Genomic DNA, 26,537 nt, shown 5'->3' on the forward strand with positions numbered 1-26,537 from the left:
ACCGACCTTCAAACCGAGCAAAAACAAATGACATCTATTTAAAGAGGATTCGCACTACTAAAAATCATTAAAAAACAAAACACATCACCTCTCTTATTTTCATTGAAAAAACTGGCAAAAACAGACTCTATTTAAACAAGAAAAAATATATAAAAGAAAAAAGAAAGTTTTACCCAACGATAAATATTATATCAATTTATAACTTATTTTTTACATGGCACATCAAGTTTAAATATTTAAATGAGATCAAAGAAAAACCCTAGTTGAAAATAAATGATGTTTTAGTTAATTTCAAAATTATTTAACAACCATGTAATAACTTAAGTGGGTGGTTTGAGTGGCGTATTGCCTACGTGTAAATTCTGCAGCTGGGGTAACAAAATGGCCGCCGTAGCTATGGTGGTCATCAACACGAAGACGGCAAGCAAAGCTCGATCGGCGACTACGGCCACCTGACAAAACAAAACAGTGTTATTTTTATAAATCATAAGTTGATATACGAAAAAAGAAACACGAAGAGGCTGGGAATTCATACAGTCCGCACTGAGCCAGCGTAGTTGATTTCAGCCTCTCCCTCCGTATGGACGTGTATGTATTGCCTTAGTAAGTAATTTTTCGAAGTAAGAAAAATATAGTTTAAAAGGCTCTTTTACACATTACATTACATATAATAAGCGTGATAAAAAAAAACGTTCCACCACTGGTGTCTGTCAAAATTTGTATTTTAAATAATATCTCGGGCTGAATTATTACACATTTTTATTATCTGTCGCCGCGCGAATAGAAGCCGCAGAATATAAAATACTCGCGACACCCAGGTGCTCATTTTAGATTCTTTTCTAAATTAATACGAAAACAGTTTATTCATATACGAATATGTTTTTAGGTAACGTCATATTCTGGTACAAAATAATTTTTATTTCGTTTTTGAGAGCGAATCCCTCAGTTCGTTGCGGTACTAATGCGGATGAACTTGGATGAATGTGCTACGTAAAGTTAGTCAGAATATGTCAATGAAAAGTTTAACCACGATTCGATAGGAAACGGCTGTATCCAATAGTATAGAATAGCAATTGTCGAAACTCTACTATTCTTCTAGTTGATGTTAGTTACATTTCTTACTTTAAAAATTAGTGAGAGTAATAACCTATCGAATATGTTTCCAAAAAAATATGAAAAAAGATGTAGACTTTTTATCAATCCTTCGATGTTCGTTTTTTAATCTAATAAGTTGATATTTGTGTACTTACTCTATTATTTTAGGTCAGTTTCAACTTTAAATGTCTTTAATAGTCAAAAAATGTTAATTTAATAGTTTCAAAGTATATTTGGCAATACCAAGCAAGTATAACATACCTGTTTCCACTCGAGATTGGCTCGCTCGAGGCGCTCGTTGGCGGCGACGCGCTGCTCGTGCCGTGCGGCGGCGTCGCGCAGCGTGCAGCAACACACACAACGCGCGCACGCACCAGCGCCACCTATCCCGCCCCCAAACACTTCGCCCCCCAGCGGTGGACTTGATGGGGAGTTTACCGCCGGACCCGTACGACCTTTGAAATTATAATGCTCTATCTCTCGTCTTCATATAGGAACAAAGCCCAACTAAAACTTTGTACTATATCTTTAAATGTATTTCAACTTCATCTTATTTCATAGATAAACACAATATTACAGAATAACACTTTGTTTTTGTATGTATTATATTACACTGATAAAATGTGAATTTTATTATGGCAACAGTTTGTTGACTGTCCTTTCTGTAGCTATTATTTGAAAATAATTTATTACAAACAGGACATACTTAGATGGTTTATGTTTGGGCGTGGGAAGCGCGGCGAAGCAGGCCCGGGGGGCGCAGGCGAGCTGTCGCAGCCGTGGCAGGCATGGCAAGCGTGGTAGGTGTCGCAGCGCTCGCAACGCGCCTCTGACTTGAGCCGCGAACCCGTGCGAGGGTTTACCTGCACGCACGCCACCGCCGGGGGACTGTCTCCCTGCTGTCACAAAGAACGGAAAAACTTCCAAATAGAGTGAGTATTTAAGAGTGTCGTGAATTACAAAATCTGTTTTCACTTTCTAGTTCTAGTGGTGCCCTTAACCGTGAATTGTTATGAACTTGTGACCTTTATTCTAATTCGTTTAACTCGGTACCTGTAGTAGATCACGTCAATATAGAATAATTTCATTTACTTAATTGATGGAGAGTTCTCCAAGCATTATATTCAGCACATAGCCACAATGGGATATAGATTTCAGTGTTGTTTAATAATTTTGTTTCTATAAATTCAATATGTGATATATTAGATATAGTTGGTGTAAGCTACCTTGGTGTCAGTGTCAAAGTTGATGAAGAGCAGGCGTGCAAGGCGCTGTAGCACCAGCTCGCGCAGCGCTGCCGGCACTGGCTGCCCTCTCACTCCTCTACGAACAATAACACACCTTCGCGCTATTGTCTCCCAACCATTAACAAAAGCTCAAGTTTGCGGACTCGGATCATAACTCTAGATTACCACTTATACAAATCTGTGTCGTTTTTTACATTCATTACTAAAAAGTACAACCTAACTGCATCTCGCAACAAATCTAACGAATGGAACAAGCCCTGCTCTCTTATTCAGATTTTGCAAACGTAATTTTTTTGAAAATACTATTATTATCTATCTGAACCAGAAGTTCAAGTAAATATTACATATTTCAAGAATGATTCAAACTAATAAAAAGTAGACTCGCCTGTAAGATATGTTAAGAGTTACCACTGAAAGCGATGCTGAAAATGAAACCAAACACGTACTGACTCCGTAGTAAAGACCTGCAAGAATTTTAAAAAACATAATCTTATCAAACATGACTAACATTTTCACGAACTCTTAAAATAAAAAAAAATAAAAAATAAAAACGATTATAATATTGAATCAACAAAAAAAAAAACCATTGTTCTTTATAAATGTAGACAAAAAGAACATTGCATTTCAGTTAGTTTTCAAAAACTTTATTCTGCTCAAACATTCAAGAATAACATTTCTAATTCAAACGTGAAAATTACTGTTTAATTAATATTTTCACTCTGTAATCAATACAATAAATTCAGTTCGAATTACTAAACATGGCCCAATTATCGGTTACAATTAAAATCTTACGAACAATTGAATATAATTTACAAAGAGGTGATATAGGTATTATGACATCTATAATCAAGAGAAAATTAACCTCTTAAGTATGAATTTAACCTTAATCAGTGTAACCTTTAAAGTGGTCCAGTATTTCACTCATACATTTTCTTTGGAATGTGCAGAATAATATAATTTACCGACTCTTTTCTACTAACGAGCGTTAAACATATAGCTAGTGTCTATTTGTCAGAGATTGTACTGTGACCAATTCCTTAATGTTCCTCATCTCCCAACATTCCTCATCCCCCAACGTTCATCGATCACGTCGCTACTTAACATCAGATAAAAAGATTATTGAGTGAAAACAAATTGCTATTTACTTTTCTACTAATATTTAATTCTTTACCTTATTATTTTGATAAAAATGTCACGTTTACAGTTATGTTCATAATTATAAGTGAATTCTTACTTATTAACGGTGTCTTTTCCGTCGGTGGTAATGTATCCCTTATAGTCATTAGGAATACAGTCATCGAAAGCAAAGCACTTATTCCTAAAGTTACTTTCTCTCCTGACTCTGATGGTACATAAAACACTAGAAGAGCTAAAAACAAAGAATACAATTTTAAAAAAATAACCAAACGTTACAACTAACGCATAGTTAGTTCAATGTCGTCCAACTATGTCGCAGGAGTTTTTAAACTTTCATTTCAAAAGTTACTATTAAAAAAAAATATTCCACTCATCTATAGACAGGAACCCAAGTTACTAATATCCATGAAAAAAAATCTGTATTTCAAATTTATTAATTGTCCTTAAATAAAATAAAATATTACTTATGTTGTAAATTCGAATGTTTAGATGGATGGATGTTTGTTTTAAGGTATCTCCGGAACGGCTCAACGTATCTTGATAAAATTAGGCACAGATGTGGAACATAGTTTGGAAGAGCACATATGCTACTTATTAAGTTTTTATTTTTTAATTCCGCGCGGACGGGCGACACCTAGTATATAAATAATTGAAAGATAAATAACTTACCAATTCCATTTATGAGTAAACATGGTAATATAAGATTGAATACATAGAACATGGGTCTGCGTCGCAGTTTGATTACATACGTTATATCTGGGTAAGGCTCGACGCAGCACGAATAGTACTGATCGTGTCTGATCGCTTCGAAGCTCACCAAATCAAATTCGCCGTTCGTTTGATAATTCGTTGTGTCGCCTTCGTCAAATTGTTTTATTAAGTCCAACTAAAACATCATTTATATTTCTTGCAAAAGGAAATAAAATCTTCACAACCAAAGTAACAAATTTATGTAATAGAAATAAACAGATTTCAATTTAACTATCTTAAGGACCAGTTTGTTTATACATTAAATATTTGTACAAAACTCATCATCATTTGCATGAGTTCTATTAGCTTGTGTTTATAATATTGAAAACTGATTTCTTTATGTTTGAAACATTTTCATCTTTATCATTCATGTATAATATCATTGATACATAAAAAGCTGAAAATTTACATCTATCCAAGTTTTGTAAAGCTAGTATTAAGCTTATCTGGTTCAAAAGTTTTAATACGGCTTTAAAGTTTAATATTGCTAGAGCTGTTCTCTACGTTATTTCATCTATTAAAAAATGTAGATTATTAAAGTACATCTCTCAAAATTTCATGTAACACTTTTAAATATAAAGACTAAATATTTAGTAACCGGAATTAAATTGACAAGGGTTATTTTGAAAACTAATTTCCATATTAACAAGAGGAACTCGCGGAAAACGCAATACAAGGGAAGCTTTTGAGCGGATTTATTATCTAGACAGTGACAGCCGTGGCAACAAGCTGGAAAACAAATGACGGGGGTACCCTTTTTGTTCCGAGGTTTGCAAACATGTAGTCCTTATATTTATTGATTGTTATATTTTATTTAGTAAATTGAACTTTAAGTATGAGGGTATGAAGGCATAGTGGTTTGAAATGGATGGATTTCGTGAAAGGTGACATGATTAAGAAGGGAGCGACGACTAAAGTCAGTCCCTTTAGATAGATTAATTTGGAGGACGGAAATCTGATGCGCTGACCCTACGTAAGTGGACAATGACAGGGAGATGATGATGACGTTATATTTTGAAGACCATTTTATTTATTATCTCTATCAAATTAAATATAAAAAAGTCACCTGAAATCCGTCATATGTCCATGAAGCCCATTTCATAGTGCACAACTGGATGTCAAATGGGAACTGCTCAACGTTGATGTCACAAACCGAGACATAAATGCCGTGACTCAGCCAGGTCACCTCACCTGTATGCTTCACTATGACATTAGTGTTGATTACCGCTGATTTGTAGTTGGGGTCAGCACTGTTTACAAAGTATAGTACTTAAATATCTTTTTCTAAATAGTTTTTGGGCAAGTACATGTTTATTCATACATTTAAAAAGATTTGCAATTTTATATCACTGAGAAAACCGAACCTTGGTAGATACGTTAATGGATACTTTCGTAAATTGATTTTCGGATAATTTTTCCCTTATTTTATTATATTTAACATGGCGTAAGATAAGTGCTTCATTAATAATAACGGTATTCCGAAACTGTGTATTGAATTACATTGTTTTCGATTTTGCAACATAGGTAATTTCAATATGGTCACAAATTTAAGGTTTTTGTGTCTGCATAATTAATTGCTACGTAATTTCAAAACAAGTTATAGCGAAGAAAAAAGATTTAAAGGATTTACACAGAATCAGAAAAAACAATATTATGTTTACGGGGTGAATTGTTCACAGTCTATTTATAAATTGATTTACACTATCTACTTTGTGGCTATAACCCTGGCCACGTAAAATCAATGAGTAGACCCACAATACGAGCGCTGCCCAACTGTTTCGCCTCACAAGAGTCTGAGTGAATTATGGGGAACTGTCTTCTGATAGCCGGAAGTGTACCTAAAGAAAATACTCACTTATTATATAATATAATATCCGGTCTCCATACTCTTTCGTAAGGTATTCTTATAACACTGATTCCATCGAAATCGCTGGCATTCCATCTCAGATGATAGTCCGTCCAGATCTGAGTGATCCAGCAATTAGTCGTGAGAAGTTGATCTTTTTCTTCCTGCAGAAGTGTAAAGGTAAACGAACATTTGTCATCTCTGTCGGCTTAGAAAATAACCGCAACCTCATTAATCATCGATGGACAATGAACTTTTGTTGAAAACATGAATTGCGTCAAGCTGAACCGAAAACAGAATTTTAAAAAATTTTTGGTAAAAGGTGCTTAAGAAATATTCTCTGTAAACTGTTAATTTATACATTTGTTATTTTATTACAAAGATATTGCTGTTTAATATTATGATGTTGAATTTCATGTTTTAGGTCTCATTGTCCCACAAATAATCTGGAACCGGAGATTCGGACATGTTTTATCTTGTTACAGTTGCTTTGGACATTTATAAACAGAACATTTGTGTGACATAATCATTGCCATGGATTTCTACTGACGCAAGCCTCTACAAAAACATATTGCCATCCCTTCAGAAAACAGAAACCCACGTTTAAAACAAAAGATCTTAGAAGTCTTTGTTATGCGAGATAAAGATAAAATAATTTAACATACATCTAACAAGTAAACTAAACGTACATATCTAAATATCTCTATTATTAAGAGTAGAATTAGAAAAAATAATGAAAAGGACCGGATGATCACATCTCGCATGAACGCATCCAATATATCGAGAAATCTATTATTGTATTTCGTGTGGGTTGCCGAAGCTGAAATAATTATGTGGAGATTTGTGGATTCGTATTGACCAATATAAAAGGAATTATGATGATCGGATACTAAGAAAGATCGATATATGTGTATATATATGTATTTGGAAATGTGTAAATTATGTCCAACTGCAAAACTGCCGAAATACTTGTAAATATTGTTTCAAAAAGAAATTGTTTTATTGATATAGGAATTGAAAAAAAAATCTTTATTACCAATCTAACTACTCGTTATTCGTTTCCGTTGAGGTTGTAAAATCTTTTATCTCCTTAAAGTGGTATACTTACAGGAAAAATAATTAACCAATTAAAGGATTACGGAAAATATTCTTATAGTGTACTAGACTAGTCGGTTCTATGGATTTAGTTTCACTTCAACGACCATAGTTACCTATTTATTATCTAAATGGTAATTTTAGAATAAACTATTGTAATATCGAACGTATGAGGAAAATCATGCTTGTTATTTCCTTCAAATAAATTGGCTGCAACGAGACACCTTAATAAATCAACCCTGCAATTGTGTATTCATGAGGGTTTTCAAATCAATTTATACCTTATGAAAAACAACTACGAGAAAAATCACTTTGATCGTTTACCTGCTTCATATATAAACTATTTCATAACAAAATTTACAAGGATTTAAATTACCCATCCGACTTTTCTTTGTAACTAGAAGGATAACATGATACTTCAGAATATAGACATTAGTTAATTTGATACTAATTGCCTATTATCGTAAGAGAAATTCACTCTACGGAGGTGTACATCTGACATTTAACCAAAGTTCAACCAAAGGTTGGACGGATCGTCCGCTAGGCGACATGAAATACCGTGCAGGTAATGTTGGTCTTCGGTTACAATATTGCTGGAAGTTCCTAGCCGTTTGCTGTCTTTAGATATTGAAGGTCAAAATTTTTCACTCGTGGTTATTTTTGAAAAACTTAATGCTTTTGAAGCAATATTGTAGGCAAACTACCTAGTACCCACCTAAAATATCTTCATGAATAAAGAAGTAACAGGTTACAATAAAAGAGTTTAAATTTGTGCTGTTTTAAGGTTTTGTTTAAGATTGCTAATTAAAAACGTAGAAAATTTGATTAAAATATACATACCACGTCTATAATGTGATGCAGCGACACACCAAATGTAACCAGCAAGGGTTGTGAAGAGTTTTCCACAGGCCGAACTGATGCGTCGTATTTCTGCATTAAATGTCGAATCAATTTGTACTCTTCGTCACACCCACATGTACCTGCAAATAGAAATATTTCTAAATATAATAGAGTTGATGAAAACAGGCCCTGATTCTTGGAGGCAGTCTTTCGCATCTCATGTAACATAAAAAGTTCAAATATTTATCAAAAAGTTGCCAAATAGTATTACGCTACAAATGAATAAATAAATAAATTTACTGAACATTACATATTCCTTCGAATATTCATAACAGTACGAGTACAATATTATTATGCAAATAAATACTTCATTAATTCCTGGAGGTGTTTGTTGAAACGAAATCTTTGTTACTATTGGTTACTTCAAGGTAACGCAAGCGTGCCGCTAATTTGATATTAATGTAAAAAGGTCAGTCCTGGATCTCTGTTTTCGACGTTAGTATTATACAGTACAACATTTTCAAAGGAGAAAGATAATTAGTTACAGCAAAAGGATCTAAAAGGTACGTACACATTACCTTTTTCTAAAAGGTTATAAAAGACAATATTTGTTTTATATACTTACTCCATAAAACTTGCTATTCTCGGTAACATTGAATAAATATAAGCGAAATTTAGCCTACGAAAGCTTTCTGCGGTATTTTATGATGGAATTCTTTTAGTCTCCATCGGCCGTAGCATGAAAGGCTTGTTCTAATTTCAATGACATTTTTCTTTCCACTACACCGATCCCCTATTATGTGGAAAATGTTGAAAAAGATGATGAGTTTTCCAAATGATGAAGTAAAAATACAAGTTTATAAATAACGTTTACTCATTTAATGTGGCAAGAAAAGACACGAATATCTTTTTTCTTTTCATATGAAACCTACGTATGGATCACAAGTTGTTAACTTCAAATTTAATTTTCAGGAACCGGTTATTTATATTATTTGTAGATTTGTGTACTCTTAGATTGGATTTATTGGCACTGCTGTATCCTATAAAGATTGTAATATAACATATTCACCTATACAAATATGAGATATGATATCTTCTTTAGGAATCTCTAGGAATCTGTAGATTTGATCTAACCCAACAAAACCACATGTGCTCGTGCACAGCTTTGTACGCGAGCAGATATTCTCAGTATTTAGTATTCACTTCAGATTACTGACTAAATTGCTTCATTTCACATTGTTTTATAGTGAGGTCAGACTTTTAAAACTGAACTCAATTTTAAGTCCACATAAACATAATAGTAAACATTAAAGTTACGAAATGAGGAAGCGATTCATTTTGTCTCAGCATAGTATGCTCTAAGATGGTTTGAATCCATTAATAGTGACCATAAAACTTAAAAAACTCGAGAATTTACAGACAAATAGACATTTTATTTTTGTACGGCGATTATGAGAAACTTGGAAAACAACAAAGCTGGAGACAAAATTCTTCTATTTAGCGTTTTAAAAAAGTTACAACTACCCACGGTTCCATATGTTAACGTGACTTAGAAGTTTTGAATATGCGGCTCGACCGTATCAAGTTATTATTTTACTACTTAGTTCTAACAATTAATATCCGTTTAAATAATCTAATATATAAAATTCTCGTGTCACAGTTTTCGTTCCCGTACTCCTACGAAACGGCTTGACCGATTCTCATGAAATTTTGTGAGCATATTCAGTAGGTCTGAGAATCGGCCAACATCTATTTTTTAATGCGCGCCATTTTTTAACTGCGCGCGGACGGAGTCGCAGGCGACAGCCAGTCTATATATATAAAAGAAAGTCGTGTTAGTTACACCATTTATAACTCAAGAACGGCTGAATCGATTTGACTGAAAATTGGTGGGCAGGTAGCTTAGAACCAGGAAAAGGACATTGGATAATTTTTACTCCGTTTTCTATTTTTTATTCCGCGCGGACGGAGTCAAGGGTAAAAGCTAGTGTATTATAACTTAATGTAGGCTAATCTCTCACAAGCGATTTGTATTGTGATGGTCAGTACAGCGCCGGACAAAAAAATAACTAAGTACGCATATTTACATTGAGCTCATCGAGTATAATCATACATTTTTATAGACTTTGAAGAACTTGAAAATATCATAATAACTTATTTGGTACAACTCAAAATGCAATCCCGACTTCTCTACAAACACGTAATAGGCCAAAAGGCATTTAGTAATAGCTATGTATTTAATTAAAAATTGTTTCCTACACGTCACGTAGCCAAAAGATTTGAACAGAATAAAGGGGACATCTTAGGTTCACTCAATTGCAAGTTATCTGAATTTTGTGTTTCAGAAACTATTTAGAAGAAAACTTTGTTAAAATGTGTACAATCGAATTTAACATTAACGAAATATTTTCTTACCAAGTTCAAGGTAGCCTTTCAATAGAGCCCTCCGGGTTGTTGGCGTGACGTGCAATATTAAATAAATATACTTATTTGATCATATTCATATTATTATGCTTACCTTTCAAATAAAATGACAAAACTATCCAAATGCAGCGCCGGAACATAACTGATAACATTTCAATCACTTCACGCAACTTTCATTTACTTAATTTAATCAACATAACTTTCAGAATCAAAAAAAAGTGGAGAATTTCCAATTGATGTTGTTAACTTTTCATAGTTAAAGCCACATATTTACTTGTAATAATCATGATTTTACCACCAAGTTCAAACTAAGTAAAACCACTTTTTATATACCAAGCAAATAACAGAAAAAATTCGATGAGACAGCAAGGAAAAAGATTTACACAATAAAGTTTTTATAACGTCCGTAAAACGTGATTAACGACGTGAGTGATATTCGGGAGCAGACAGCCGTGCGACGGCCGCGGCGGCTGGCGCACTGATGACATGACGGATCTCTCAACTCCCAACCAAGATCGCCTGCCGTCGCAGCACGCTTCTCACGCCTATGCCGCCCTAATACTCATAGACAAAACTTTAGCTTAATTTTAAAAAAATACAATTTTAACTGCGTGCAAGACTATTTTAATCTAATAGCAAATCTAATTTAATCATTTTCAACGAACTTTGACACTTCAAATTCAGGCTTTTGTATATCGAATTCGAGTATTTTACCAATCAAATTAACAACTTCTGAATTTAATTTCAGATAAGCTGAATTTCAAATACAAAAATTATATTATATTGTAATAAATAGTTGGGGAGGCGAAGCGGGGATGTTGGTATTGACTCGAGCGTGGTAGTTATGATTCTGACCAGCTGCCCTAAAAGCGCGGCTATAAGAGTTCTGTGTGATTATACTTGATTGGGTGCAACGTTCCCCCTTATGTATTACTGCCATGATCTTGTAACTCTCAAAATCCCCGATTCGCCTCCCCTTTCCTATCTTTAACAAAACACTTTACATAACTTACGCAACCACATATTAAATTTTATTTACAACCTTAAACTTGACTGACAAGAGTACAATGATAGTTAATATTTCGTTCTTGATGTCTTACTTACAAATAATACCTTAGTTTAATAGATGTCAAATACATATTATAGTGAGCGATCACTAAAACACTAGGGAGCCCTTTTCTCAAAGCGTTTAAGAGTTTCATTTGTACGATGATCAGCATGTTGTGGGGTCGGAAGTGAGCGGCATTCCCTCAAGGGATGCTGACTTGCCCTTTCACAAATGAGATCACATAGATTTACAAATAAGGGTGTGGATGAGCATGGAATAAAATTCAGGCTTATGTTTAAGCAATCACTAAATATAATAAAATAAGTTTGCAGTAAAAACCGCGAGATGTAACTAATTTCACACATTATGTATTTGCTTTTAAACGTACATTTTATGGCAAACGTGGTTATAAATTTGGGTTTTGTTTACTAATTTTGTACTTTAAATACATTTTGAAGACCTTGCATGGTTTAAATGGGTAAAAAAATTGTAATTTGAAGTACCTATCATATTTTTGGTACAGTTATCTTTTTCTGCTCATTGAAATTATTTTTGAGTAAATAGCTTGGTGTTAAGAGTTATTTTAGTGGTAATTCTATTTGATCTCCACTTTTTAGGTTTATTTATAAGAATTAAAATTTTATTTCCTACACTTTTTCTATTCATTTTATATGTTGTGATAGTTCAATTTCAAAGGCTCTATTAGAGATAACACCCATCATGTGTTCCAGATAAATTGCCTAGCCACGGTATATAATTTATCTTAGGCTGCGGAAGATACATTCGCACTCTTTTCAGATATAGTTTACTATGCCAATATAACGTTTTTTTTTATTGGTTACAATCATGTTTGTCAAGTTTTTTTTTTTTTTTGGGAATCGACATTTTCAGAGCACCCAAGCAAGCTATTACTTATTTATTATTGTATGGGAATTGTTTATGAACAATTTTAGATGATATCCTTAAATCTTGAATTGAAAAAATAACATGATTTAATGAAATTTATTAACTTAATAAAACTTACTCAACTAAGCATAGACTATGATCTATAGTCTGGAAGAACACATAGGCTACTTGTCAAGTTTTTTTTTTAATTACACGCGGACAGAGTTTCGGGCGACGGGGAATTTAATTGGCAGCTTAATGAAAATGTCATAAACACGTTAGTTACCCCTATACGTCAGTCAGTACGGTGCGCTAGACCGAGCAAAGAGAAAGGCCGATCGCAAGGCCAGCTCGATTCGGCCTCTAGAAATTTACACAACATCAGGCAGATTATTAATCTTTGTTTATGAAAATTAGCTTTGAAAAAACTATAAGTCTAGTCTCATTCACTTATAATAATAGTAACGTATACTTAGACAACTAAGTTTGGAATACACAAATTAGCTTTTCTTCATAAATAACAATGAAGGAAATTATGTTTTTAACATCTCCTTTCGTTATTTTCATTTATTACTTTCGAATTTTATTGCTTAAATTCAAAAAGAACTAATATGTTTTACACTGGTATTTAAGTTTTCCTGTCAAAATTTACACAAAAATTATTTTGCTATTCAAAATTTTAATTATTAAAGGGTTTAAAACGTCATAATACACAACTTCACATAATTTCTAACCTGTATAATTGTAAAAAGGAGCTTGGTTTTTCCTGTCGTTGGTTGGTTTATTACATGGTGCATTCTGAGTGCTCTATTTTCCGGCTCAGAGTGCAGGGAACGGTAAATCGGTAAGTGGAAAACCTTCCGCGTTCGTGATTTGAAAGCTCAACTTGCCTAAATAATCAGGAAACCACTTTTCTTGTTTCAACTACCATTAGTGCGCACTTTTTATCGGAAGGAAGGAAACATGACCGTTAAAAACATAGCCCTCCTTTTTGCAGTCTTTACTAAATGTTGTACATATTTTTTTTTCTGTAAGATCAAAAGATTTGGTCCGATTTTGAAGAGTTCGGTATCATTTGATATTTCTGTAATGTTACTTTAGTAATAATTAATTGCGAATCAGTGTAATTTCGGAGCAATAGTCAGAAGTAGTCGTTTGAGTGTGAAGCCTATCAATTATAACACCAGCCCGGGGCTCAACGGTACATTTACGACTGAATGGTCTCGACACCCGTTCTTATTGGAAACGCAATATTGCTACAATTTAAACATTCTATCCTTATATTATAGAATTGATAAAGACTGTATTTAATCTTATTTTTCCTTAAATTATCCTCTTACAGTTGTACACGTAAAGTCGTTTAGTATACGTAACTTTATTTATGGGTTTTCTTTTAAATAAATATGTTAATCCACAGTTGAATATGTTAGAGAAGATCTCCGCGGATTTTCATTACTGATTTTAAGTTCCTTTGATTTACTTTTATTTAACATCTATGTATTAAAATAAAATATCTAAATGTATAATGTAGAACAACCTTAACGTGGTAAAGAAATACGGTGGAGGTAGTAGATGAATTAGAGTTCGGGTCGTTAGAGCGGAAAGCCACTACGACCACTTAACGATTTGCCGCTTGACAACCACTCCGCTGACATATTACTCCTAGAGTTAGAATGCACTATTAATTAACAGTCGATTTACTTCTCGAAGAACAATTCTGAACAAATTGCCATGTAATTAAGTGTATTTATTTATTTCAGAACACTGTCTGTAACATATTCTGTAGGTTAATTAGACTTTGAAGTCTTGGCACCATAAAGTGGCAACTCTTTCGGAATTATACAGTACTTTACTTTCACTGCATTTGGTAGAGTAGGCATAAGAATTATACAGAAGATGACACGATCACGCTCATAAGCTTGAGTGATAAAGAAAAGTTATGAATTTGTATTTAACATGATCCTGACTCACATCTATCACTTTTATATAAATACTAGCTTTAACCCGCGACTCCGTCCGCGCGGAATAAAAAAAATGCACACAAGATAAAAAAAAGTTCCTATGTCCGTCTCCTAGTTCTAAGCTACCTCCCCATCAATTTTCAGCTAAATCAGGTCGACCGATCTTGAGTTATAAATAGTGTAACTAACACGACTTTCTTTTTTTTATAGATATCTAAGCAAAATTCATCATATACTCTTTAAATCGCCATATACTGCTCATGTGTTTTTATAACTGTTCTAACACTACCAGAACAATATATTGTTATCATAAAACACACCTATAACAAGATTCATGTTGATTTCACTTGATAAAATAAAAAAATCTAATCGTAAATCCGATCTCAGATTCAAAGATTCTCAATTTCAAAGTTGATTAAAGTTTATAAGACTTTCTCGATCGATATTCGCGGAATGAGATACTATGGCCGCAAAATTTCACAAGTTTAATCAAATCAATTCGCAGCTTGATTAACGTTTCAACTAAGATAACTAGGTAACGTAAACTTAGATTCAGATTATCCGGTACTTTAACTATGAGGACGAGACAAAAGCGAGCCAAACCAACCAATTGTTTCAATTGAAATATTACTAGAATTTCAATATCATTTAGAGATTGCTGGAATATTGGCTCTAGCAAATGTTACAGTAATAATTAATTATTCAATAGCCAAGAATTGCTATTTACTGATCGTTTCTGAGATCAAAATAACTATAAAACGTATCACCATGCCTCTCATTATCTTTGACATAACAGAATATGTTTTATACAGTGATTTTGGTCTCAGAAATCAAAGATTAATTCTTCAAAGTTATTGTTAAAATACATAAATTATTAAAACTTATTTGCTTTTTACGTGATCTTAAAATATGCTTTTCTTTAGTAGGCTTTCTTGTATTTAAAATAGGTTTTTGCTTACATTTAGCGTAGCGTTTTTAAGAATCATTAAAAATAATGATAATATTTAAAATATCATCTAGTTTTGTGATGAAATTGATGAAATATTTAAGCAAGTAACTTTCTTTTTAAAAATATTGCAATTCCAACAGAAAGCATTTCATTAAGCAGATGAATGATGACAAGCGATTAAACAAGTCCAGAGCAATACATCTTCTAACTTAACAGATAATTCACACGACCTAAGTAAATATTACGAGAATGTCTTTTAATATGATAAATTTGAAAGGTCTACTTTCGACCTCATAGCTATCCAATTAAAAACTTATTATTCCATCAATTTGCCCCTTTTGCCCCAAAATTGTCCCTTTATTTAATTTATTAAAAGATTGAATTACCCGTTTAAACCCAAACACTAATTATAATAACTTCAATTTTCCGTTCCATTTACTATCACAGAAAAAAACACGCTGCCACATTTATTTTAATATGTATGTATTTCAAATTGATTTTAAATATGTATTTAACTTTTCTAAATGCATTGATTTTTATCAATTTTGCAAAACATTTTGATAATAAATTATAAGGATAATAAGGCATTCAAAAGGCTAGAGTTCTTTTAAAATGTTGCCCGAGTGCCCGAGGTAAAACAGGGACACCGTTAGGGTGGATGTCTGAAAGTCGCGAGCATGAAAAAGCCATCATGCATTAATATCTTTTATCTTTTTACTGTCTGCCGTACCACTTGTGTAATGTAATTAGGAAGAGCAAAAAATATACAATAAATATCCTCTTGTTTTTTCTTTCGTCACATTTAAATATAACAGTGTTTCCTTAGCTCAAATGTCTCTTTTTCTCTCTATTTCTTCAAATAAAATTTGAGGACGTTTTTGTTTGTTTTGACAGTGAAAATCCACGGCTTTAATTTCTTTGGTTTTTGAATAACTTTTGTCTGTTTTCTGTCTGCCTGAAATTATTACACACCACATAAGAGATGTTTTATGTACTTTTTGGCCAGTGTTGATTTGTTTTGACGAATGTACACAAATCAATCATTCAAAACAATCAATTCTCATAGGCTGCTTCCAAACACAATCATTAAAATAATCCTTTTCTTCGAACACAATTTATATTCTAGCACTCAACCAGCTAGCTATTTCTCTCCTGCAAGAAACATCCGTCTTCATTAGTTAGTTCTTAGTCAACTTGCAGTAACCGCTCCACAATTATATCATCTGTGAGATTCTAGTTTTCTAACTTCAAATCTTTTAGTTATACCCCTTGTAATGTAACTCTCTAGTCTAAATCAGTAATAATTTGTAGCATTATTACTACCATTGATAATTGAGTAATAAAAGGCAATAAGGCAGACAGATTAAAAAAGAATTCAAAGTCTATATGTAGGTCTATTTAGAGGATTATTTTTAAACATATTATTTGCATAAATTCACATGGAATTTTCTCTGCGAAAACGGTACGACGTCGAGATTATTTTAATTAATCCTCTTAATTGTTTTCAGGAACATCATACTCGTAAAGTCGATAAGTCGAACCATGTTTTCAACAGTACACATGATAACGTAACTCTGGAATGGGGTTGATGTAGAATGATGTCATTATTAAATTCTTCCAGCAACTCGAATTAGCTTCGCACCGGAAGACCGACAGACAGAAAACATCACTTGGATTATTCGCTGATAAAAGATCTTGTATTGTATAAAAGTCTCGATTAAAAAAAAAAAACACAAACCGAGAAAAAACATTTTCCTTTTAAATTAAAACATCAGTAGAAATACACTTAGTTATAACTTAAAATTTAATAATCGAATCACGTGTTAAACACACACAATAATTAATACATAATACAATAATTATATATCACGTAATTATTATTATGTCTAAACACACGCGAAGTTAATCATAAAATTAGAAAAATATTTACGGTGTTTTACTTCATAAAATCTTAAGGTTACATTACGTTCCTTTTCGTTTATCTAATAAATTACGATGCAAATTAACTTGTTGACTTTCGTAGCAAAAATTGAAATTTCACAAACGGTCTACTTGACCTTGACTGAAAAAAGTCATTTCCACTGTAGCGGTAAATATTTTCACTTAAAGTGTTAAATTTCAGACGCCTTCGTTTCCTTCTTCACGTATCATATTATGGACTGAAAATTATGCTACTATATTCGTATTTGATACTTAAGAAAAAAAATATTTTTAATATTTAATTTTTACAAAATAGTTTAAGATACAGATTCTATCAAAATGGATCTTTATTTACTTTTAGTTCTCAAAGGCAATTATGTTTTTACATAAAACAATATTAAATAACATACCATACGATAGTCCAATTATTACTACGTTCTATAATAAACGCGAAAGCTTTTACGAGTACGTTACTGCTTTCAGCAAAATACAATTTATTATAATGACTTTACTGAAAGATCAACAACATTGTAAAAACAATTTCTCTGATAATTAAAGCTTTTAACAATCTATTACTTTGCAATTGAATTTTTTTACGTTATAACAGTGAATAATGAAAAATAATTTATTCAATACGTATAATGGTTAAAGGGAATTTATATATACGGTAATATTTATTAAAAGTACTGCAACAATTGCATACTTCATCACCGGACATTTAAGAAACCCCTTAGTTTAGATTTCTCACACAAAAGTACACTAAAGAAGACTACTTAACAGCTATGAATGGGGTATTTGGATCCCTTATTAACCATTCGAAAAGTAAATTTATTCTAGTCCCTTCTGCGTTTCGTCTGAAGCCAAGAGATTAAAATATGTCGTATGTCAACACACCGGGATCAACTCTGGCCTTGCTTCCATGATTTGGCGAAGTCGATTTTAGTAATCTCCAAGAATATGAACTTGTCACGTAAGACGATCAAGGTTTGAAATTGATCGACAGTACAACAGGGAATTTTTGATACTTTGATACAAAATTTATAGAATACTAGCGGTCGCCCGCTACTTCGTCGGCGCAGATTTTAAAAAACAGTAGCCTATAATATGGTAGGCTATAGTACTACGTATCTTCCCGTCAAAGTCCCGTCAAAATCGGTTTTGCCGTTTCGCAGTTTACACGGAAGAAATAGACAAACAGACATATAGACAGTCGTTATTTCCAAGCAAGGAGCCGTCGAGTGGTTTTTTATAGAGGTGTGTAATCTTTACTGGCCATTTTTTTCTACAAAAAGCTGTATATTTTGACATAAAATGCCAAAGCAATATTGCTTTATTCATTAAAAACGTAACATTGTCATGGACAAATTAAAACTGCAACTGAATTCAAAATAACAAATGTGAAATCTAATCATAGAATTAAAGTTTTGTGTTTAAATTTACAGTATGAACGATTTTTCAACGTTAGAAAAAACTATAGTACGCGAATTGTCATGTCGACTATGTCTCTGCAACGACATTATAAAGTTAAAGCCTCTGAGCGCTGAAACGAAGCGCAAGATTAAGAATCTATTTAATATAGTGGTACGTTAGTAAATTACTAATTAAAATAATTGCTACTTCTGGGATACTTAATTGGAAACTAAATTTTTTTTTTCGTATTATTTATTTATTTATAACTTTATTAACGCAACAGTCAGTCTTGCGAATAAAAGTTTTGCCAATTTTTTGTAACTTCAAATGAAGATCTAACTGTATTAAACCTTACAGATTCGTACTGATGATAATCTTCCCAAAGCAATATGCCACGATTGTCTGCAACAAGTGGCCTCATTGCACCTGTATTCTGTCAAAGTTGAAAAAACGCAAAAATTCTTGGAATTTCACAAAATTAAACGCGAAGATCAAGAACACACACAACCTGCACCCGAAAAGAGGATGCATCCAATAATTAAAGCTTTATCATCACAAAATATTCAAAACGACAATAAAGAGGTAATAGTAGAACTTAAATCTAAATCAACACCATCAGAACGACAACGAGTAGAAAGTCCAGCGAAACATAAAAAGAAATCACCCGTGGAGATGAAGTTCATGGAAGCAATGCCATTAGAAGAATTTGCAAAAGCAGAGCGTGTGGACACGTCACTTCTTATAAATTCACCCGCCCCTGTCAAAAGCATCAAATCATGTCAATCACCAACTAGAGTAGTTCCAAAAAAAGATAGCCAAGAAATAAACAATAATAACACTTGTGAGACATTAGATCCCATAGTTTTAATAGATGGCAGACCAGCGAAGCAGGGTGCAGAATTAGACAAACAAATAACACTGTTCTATAAAATGGAATGTTGCATTTGCCATGGAAAGGGTTTCGATTACAGATCTTTGATGAAACATTACAAAGAGAGGCACGGAGTCCCCGGATACGTTACATGTTGCGATAAAAAGTTTCATTATTTCTATCCTAAGAAAATTATTGAACATATGGCATATCATCTACAACCAAACATTTTTATGTAAGCTTATTTCATGTTTTAATATAATTTTTAAAAGACTGATATATCGTATAAATAAAAAGTGTCGTTTAAATTGTTAGTGACGTCTAGTTTAATTAGACTTTTAAAAATAGTTTAATGATGAAATAAAATTTATTATTTATTGCTATTCGTGTAAAGCTATTTTTATTTAGTAAATTGTTAAAATTTGTCCTGTGTTACTTTACATTGTTTTTAAATGAAACTGTCGTCAGAATTAATGCAAAAACAATTTGGCTTTGATAGGAAAAGTTATCTATTCTTCCTTTAAAAATTACAAATCGTAGTAAAAAGTGAATTATACCCTACAATATTACCTGTGGATTTAAAACATCATGAGATACAATGAATATCTCGTAATTGTAGACAAGGAGTATTTACATTCGTTTTACTCCTTTAATGTATTCAATGGCTGTTCAAACCGAGATTTGCGGATAAGCTGCAACGCTGTAAGCCCTGCGGAAAACTAATTGTTAAACCACTTAATAATCCTTCAGTTCATGTTTTTCTAAAGCTCTCTTAAAAAATTAATTTCGTGTTTAATTTTCTGAAGTATATGGTTGCCAACTTAAAATTTTTGGGATTTCCTCAATGAAATGTTTCAACATTTCAGGTGCAAGAGCTGTCATCGAAACTTCCAGACATCTAACGAGCTGATTGATCACGAGACCAACGGTGGGCGGACGGAAGGCAAACTGAACTGCCCGCGCTGCGACGAGCGGTTCCCCACGTACCGCGAGCTTGGCCAACACATTGTCACTCATCGAACTGACAAGTCACAGTGTGACTATTGCGCTAAAGTGTACGTATTAGTCTATTTGACACGTCATCCCATGGTATAAAGAAATGAACTGCACTCGCCGTCTGGGTCGACCTCCGAAATTCCTGATACCTGACTACCTCCTAGACCTGAGTTCATAAATTAATAAAATAATGTTTAACACCATTTTCTTTTGTTACCTTTACATCAGTATATAAGCTCTCATTGGTTAATCTCCTATTGAGAATCAATTAAAACTTATATTTCTTTGTAGGCTGAAACATCATCATAGAAAGAAGACAATTAATCATATGGAAGACTTGATACTGTGTTCGCAATGTCTTCGAAATTTAAGAAGTATTGAAAAACAAGACAAAGAATCAGTAAGTATTCAATAGTATGGCATTCTTAAAAGCGACAAGAATTTAAACGTTTCGTATGCATTGAGATGACGACTCGGAAACAATAACCATAGGGCGCAACTTTTAAATGTATCTGTATGAAAAAAGATCAGTCAATTGTACACGGCTTTTCACTATTATCCCGTCGTTTGCGCAACTCAACTGATTGGTTTTATAAGGGGTGGTCTCACTCTTTGCGAAGAACCAGGCAATTCTTGTCTCTGACTGTACTTATACAAAGCTTAAGTACCACAAAATATTCACAATAGGCACAGGTTTTTGCCAGATTAAATTATTTTTTTAATCCCTACAATTTTCATCATCTTGTGATCTTTTATTTCGTAACTTTTTCGTTTGCAGAAAGATAAGGTTAAAATGAAAAGCGGCGATCAAACAAAAGCGGAAAAATATCGTAAATTCTACAAAGCTTTGGAGATTTCGTGTGATGACGACTACTCAACAGAATAACGAGAAAGCAAAAATATACACAATCGTAATATCTTGTCTATGTACCATGACAATGTCAAAAATAAATTATTAAATCATATATTTTATACTATTTAAATGCTGTATATGAACATCCCAAGCCACCATATTACTTACCCTGGGTAATAATACTTAGTAGATTTCAGTATATTAGAATTCATTTAGTTTGTATCTCTACCGAGTAGTAGACGTAATAAAATAAAAAACTGTAATTTCATTTTACTTTATTCTTATAGTTATTTAGAAACATTCAAAGTCATATTATGGTTTCACACATGAAGTCTTACAAACACAAAGTATAATTTTGTATGAATGCTTTGTGAGTGAAAATACACGATTATTCTAAATGCAGTAAGTAGTAATTGTCTCCTTAGTCAATCCTTCGTTTCTTGACAAGAGATCCGAGTAAGTCTGAGATGGCAGGTAGGTTGTTTGTCTGGTCGTTGGCGCCGGTGTTGAGATTGGACAGTGGGATGTTGAGCTGGTTGCTAGAAGACTTCTGCTGTCCCTTCAAGTTCCTGTGCTGTGGGAAACTTGGCATCAGCTTCGGATCACACGCTGAAAAACGAATTGGTAGACTTAGTAAGGATACCGTTAAGGACCAATTAATGTATGAATTTATTTATTTATTTATTTTTATAAGAGAAGGGGGCAAACGAGCAGCGGGAACACCAACTTACACTTTTTTTATTACGACTACTACTCGGTTGAGATACAAACTAAATGAATTTTATATCAGTTTTTATAAAATGACCCAATCTGCTTATTTGGAATAATTTTTGAACCCGCTGGTTATCGGTTTTGATTATTTTTTTAATATCGAAGGTTCTTCTTTTAAGTTATATCATTAATTAAAACACTAAAATAAACCAAAATAAATCCATAGACAACAGATTAGTTTGTTAAGCAGTGAAATGTGCAAAATTGCTAATTTCCTTTCAATTCGTCCATAAGTACTTACGCAACGGCTGTTCTTTAAAGTAAGAACTCTGTAGACATTCCTCAGCGGTGGCCCTCTTATTGGGGTCGTACATAAAGAGGAAGTTAAGCAGGCGAAGACCGGCGGCCGACAACCAGGGGAACCGCTGCTTCAGGTTGTTGTATGGCTGCTGCTTCAGAGTGAAGTTCTGTAACGCTGGCAACGTACTGAACTCTGGCCAGATTGCATCTGATGGAGTTCCTAAAAACCAATGCATTTGGTAATTTAACAGTGGATATCCAAAATTAGTATCCATTGTTGAAACACTTTTATAACAAATATTAGGTCCTTACATATGAAATTGGCGTTTTGTATGGGAGGAACAAAAAGTCGAATATTTTTTAATATAATATATTTAATTAATCAAAGTATGAACCATTATTTTCTATGCACTTTTGCCATCTCATAGGTAGTTCATTGATCCCTTTACTAAAAAAAACCAGTCGGACGGGAATCAATAAAATCTTTGAAGGCGATTTGGACTGCCCCATCGGAGTTGAATTTTTTCCCTTGCAAGAAGTTATCCAAATTTCGAAAAAAATGGTAATCTGTTGGAGCAAGGTCCGGGGAGTACGGAGGATGTCTTAGACTTTCCAATTGAAGCTCTTCTAATTTAGTAGCCGTCTGTTGCGCAGTGTGTGGTCTAGCGTTGTCGTGAAGCAGCAGTGGCGTGGAGCGATTGACCAGCCTAGGTTGTTTAGCCGCTAGCTTTTCCATCATGGTTTGCAATTGCTGACAATAGACATCAGCCGTAATAGTCTGGCCAGATTTGAGAAAACTGTAATGAATAATACCGGCACTAGTCCACCAAACGCTTACAAGTAACTTTTTTGGGGTTAATTTTCGCTTGGGGCAGGATTTGGCTGGCTGGCCAGGATCCAACCATTGCGCTGAGCGCTTCCGATTATCGTAAAGAACCCATTTTTCATCACAGGTAATGATTCGGTTTAAAATACCTTCATTATTGTGCCGGTTTAGTAATGTAACGCAACAGTCGACGCGCGTTTGCCGGTTTGCTTCAGTCAATTCGTGAGGTACCCACCTTTCAAGCTTTTTAATCTTCCCAATTTGCTTCAAGTGAATTAAAACAGTTTTATCACTAACATCGCAGCCTGCAGCTAACTCGGACGTGGTTTGCGATGGATCCGCTTCCACAATAGCCTTCAACTCTTCATTATCAACTTGAGCCTCAGGCCGTCCACGGGGCTTGTTCTGCAGATCGAAATTTCCAGAACGAAAACGTTGGAACCAAAAACGAACTGTGTTTTCTTTTGCAACACGACCGCCATACACATCATTCACCCTTCGAGTCGTTTCCGCAGCACTAGTGCCACGGCGGAACTCGTACTCGTAAATAATGCGATATTTTAAGTTTTCCATTTTGTAAAATGAGTGACGCAAACAGAAAAAAACAGAAGAAAAAAAACAAATGAATGACGGTCATCGAACCACAAATACATGAGTCTATAGCTGTACAAATTTGAATTTGGAATTCCTTACCAAAGAGGAGAAATTCGTGATTAAAGTGGCCAGTACGAAAAACGCCAATTTCATATGTAAGGACCTAATATTTTCTTCCCTCTCATTTTTCTTTAAAAAACAAAGACAACATGTTCCAGTACCTACAAGTGTTACAGCAATTGAATTTCACATTTTGAAGCTATTACACATAACTAGTGTACACTTTATGCACCCAAATATGTAAAATACACAATTAATATAGTAAAGAACAAGTGACAATTCACCTGAAATTTCCACATCTTTTTTAAACACTCATATTCTATGTACGCAGTAGTAAATCATAATTATCACAAACTGATTTACCTAAGAAACTTACCTAGTAAGTCGACTATAAGCTCAAGTTGTTCGATTTCCGTCCTGCCAGGTAAAAGTGGTTTGTTCGCCAAGAGTTCACCGAGAATGCATCCCGCAGCCCACATGTCAAGAGCTGGTGTCTGCTTAGGGGACTGCAGTAAGAGCTCAGGTGCTCTGTACCATAATGTTACAACCCGGGGCGTAGCACTACGTGCTGGAGCACCCAGCCAACGAGCCAAACCAAAATCAGCTAAAAAAAATTCAGTCATAAAAAATTTGTAGAAAGAAATTGCTCGGGCCAAATTGTTATAGAAATTAGATTTTTATAAAAAAGAGTTTATGTCTTTCCACATGCCATATCATGTAGTTATTAGTATAGATCTTAACTATTTTCGACTAATTTAAGAAATACTTGCCTATTTTAACACACCCCTTGTCCGTCAGCAGTAAATTTGATACTTTCAAATCTCTGTGCACAATGAAATTGGAGTGCAAATACTTAAGTCCTTTAAGCACTTGCAGCATCAGGCATTTAACTTGAGATTCGGTGAATGGGGAGGACATGTTGTCCAATAATGATGCCAAATCCTGCTCACAATATTCCATTGATAGAAATATGCTGCCAAAATAACAAATTAAAAAATAATACATCAAGCACATCTGCAGCTCTTTCATTAAACATTAATTGTAGCAACAATTTAAAATAAAGCATAACACTATTTTCCCCTTATTAAATGAAAAAAAAAAAAAAAACGTATCTAGAAGAAAATACATACCTTTCCAAAGAGCGCCCTACTAGAACCTCTTTTAATTGCACAATGTTCTCATGCCTGCAAGCCATTAGTACTTGTATTTCTCTCAGGCCACTTAGAGGCAATCCATCTTTTTCTACATCCATCCTCACCTTCTTTAAGGCCACAATATTACCATTCAGCTTATCTTTAGCTCTATCTGTAAATTAAACACTTAAAATGGGATATAAAAAAATGTCTTAAACCAAAACACTAACACTAATTTTAAAAAAGCAATCACATTAAAATCTTACTTTATTTTAATTAATTCAAGTAAGATTTTAAAATACCATGACCCATACAAGTACAGTATGTATAATAAAATGGTCTTAGAAAGGACATAATATAATTAGTGATATAATTTACTGTTGGTCTCCTAAACAAATATTTATGTCTGTACTAAACACACAATGCCAGCAAGGGATGTGTCGCCAGCGACCCCAGGGTCAGGAGGCCAGATTCCAGCGGAGCCTCAAGTTAATTTGTACTCACTACATATAAAACTTATGACAAACACCTATGCACAAAAAGTAACATTAGAGTATAATAAAATAGCATGTATTATACTTACAGACAATACCGTAAGTGCCTTCTCCAATGCGGTTTAACTTTTCAAACTCTCCAACAAATCTGCATCTTCCCAACTAAAGTTTTAAAATGTTTAGCTCATCAACATATCTCTTATCCTCATCTCATATAACCATCCTCAGTAAAGAGTAATTTATCAAAATAAATGCCCATTCAAAATTTAAAAGTAGAATAAAAACAATATGTGTATTGTGTTTTGGCAAATTTTATATTTCAGTCAGTAGTAGACTGACTATTGTAAATAATTTTTTTGAGACTAATAACAAATAAGTACATTATGCACAATTTAAATTCTTAAAACTTAGGTTATACAACAAAAACGTACTATATCTTTTTCAGGTATCTCCATGGTTTTACCAGTCCTAAACGATATAAGAACACCTTTACGGGCAGCTGGACCAGTTGGTTCTGCAACATCTTGGGTAGGTTTTTCAGAATCTAAAATAGAAAATGTATACAATGTACAACATTTTCACGTTTATACTTTAAAATTTCACGTTTACACTATAAATTTATAATACTTACTTTGTGACATATTTAAACTTGGGTTGTATTAAAAATAAACAACTATTCTCTTTTTAGAACTTATAATAAAAACTAGTCATCAATGTTTTCAGTTTATAGTGAATCAAAGAAAGTAAACAATAAACCGCCTAATAACTCGAGTAACTCGACCCGGTGTAACATAACCATAGACGTAATATAAAAATAAAATTCTGACATGTCTATGACTGGTACCATGGACATCAAGGACTATAGATTATCAAAACCATCATCAGCCTTCGTCTGCCCATTGCTTTACATGGGCATTTCACAATCAATGCCTTCCACAGTAAACGTCTTCCGCATCCAAAGACACCCTGACACCGTACGTAATAAATCATCAGTTGATCCGGTTGATCCACAACGCTACGAATATGTTGAATTCTGTGGAATGTCAAAATTACGGAACAAGACATGACAGATGACATTCACGTTTGACATTG

General features: G+C 33.5%; 3 protein-coding genes across 3 annotated transcripts; 1 reads left to right on the plus strand and 2 right to left on the minus strand.

Moving 5' to 3' along the window:
* Nucleotides 1–320: 320 nt before the first annotated feature.
* LOC106717615 (neuronal acetylcholine receptor subunit alpha-10) lies at nucleotides 321–10,595 on the minus strand. The gene is made up of 11 exons (XM_014511502.2): nucleotides 10,529–10,595; nucleotides 8,011–8,150; nucleotides 6,085–6,239; nucleotides 5,296–5,479; nucleotides 4,149–4,365; nucleotides 3,577–3,711; nucleotides 2,728–2,806; nucleotides 2,322–2,418; nucleotides 1,802–1,994; nucleotides 1,357–1,550; nucleotides 321–452 (listed from the first exon to the last, which is right to left on the minus strand). The coding sequence occupies exons 1-11, from the start codon at nucleotides 10,584–10,586 to the stop codon at nucleotides 321–323; spliced, it is 1,584 nt and encodes a 527-aa protein (XP_014366988.1). The 5' UTR covers nucleotides 10,587–10,595.
* A 7,961-nt stretch (nucleotides 10,596–18,556) lies between these two features.
* LOC106717624 (zinc-responsive transcriptional regulator ZAP1) lies at nucleotides 18,557–21,376 on the plus strand. The gene is made up of 5 exons (XM_014511511.2): nucleotides 18,557–18,778; nucleotides 18,965–19,713; nucleotides 20,345–20,533; nucleotides 20,766–20,874; nucleotides 21,253–21,376. Exons 1-5 carry the CDS (start codon nucleotides 18,641–18,643, stop codon nucleotides 21,358–21,360), a joined length of 1,293 nt encoding a protein of 430 aa, XP_014366997.2. The 5' UTR covers nucleotides 18,557–18,640; the 3' UTR covers nucleotides 21,361–21,376.
* Nucleotides 21,377–21,738: 362 nt separating this feature from the next.
* Nucleotides 21,739–26,255, minus strand: LOC106707274 (cyclin-dependent kinase 10). Its single transcript, XM_045682698.1, has 8 exons — nucleotides 26,077–26,255; nucleotides 25,877–25,989; nucleotides 25,535–25,607; nucleotides 24,949–25,123; nucleotides 24,589–24,791; nucleotides 24,195–24,422; nucleotides 22,340–22,558; nucleotides 21,739–21,936 (listed from the first exon to the last, which is right to left on the minus strand). The coding sequence occupies exons 1-8, from the start codon at nucleotides 26,084–26,086 to the stop codon at nucleotides 21,749–21,751; spliced, it is 1,209 nt and encodes a 402-aa protein (XP_045538654.1). The 5' UTR covers nucleotides 26,087–26,255; the 3' UTR covers nucleotides 21,739–21,748.
* Between the last annotated feature and the right edge of the window lie 282 nt (nucleotides 26,256–26,537).

Source organism: Papilio machaon, chromosome 2 (assembly GCF_912999745.1).
Source record: "Papilio machaon chromosome 2, ilPapMach1.1, whole genome shotgun sequence".
NCBI lineage: Eukaryota > Metazoa > Arthropoda > Insecta > Lepidoptera > Papilionidae > Papilio > Papilio machaon.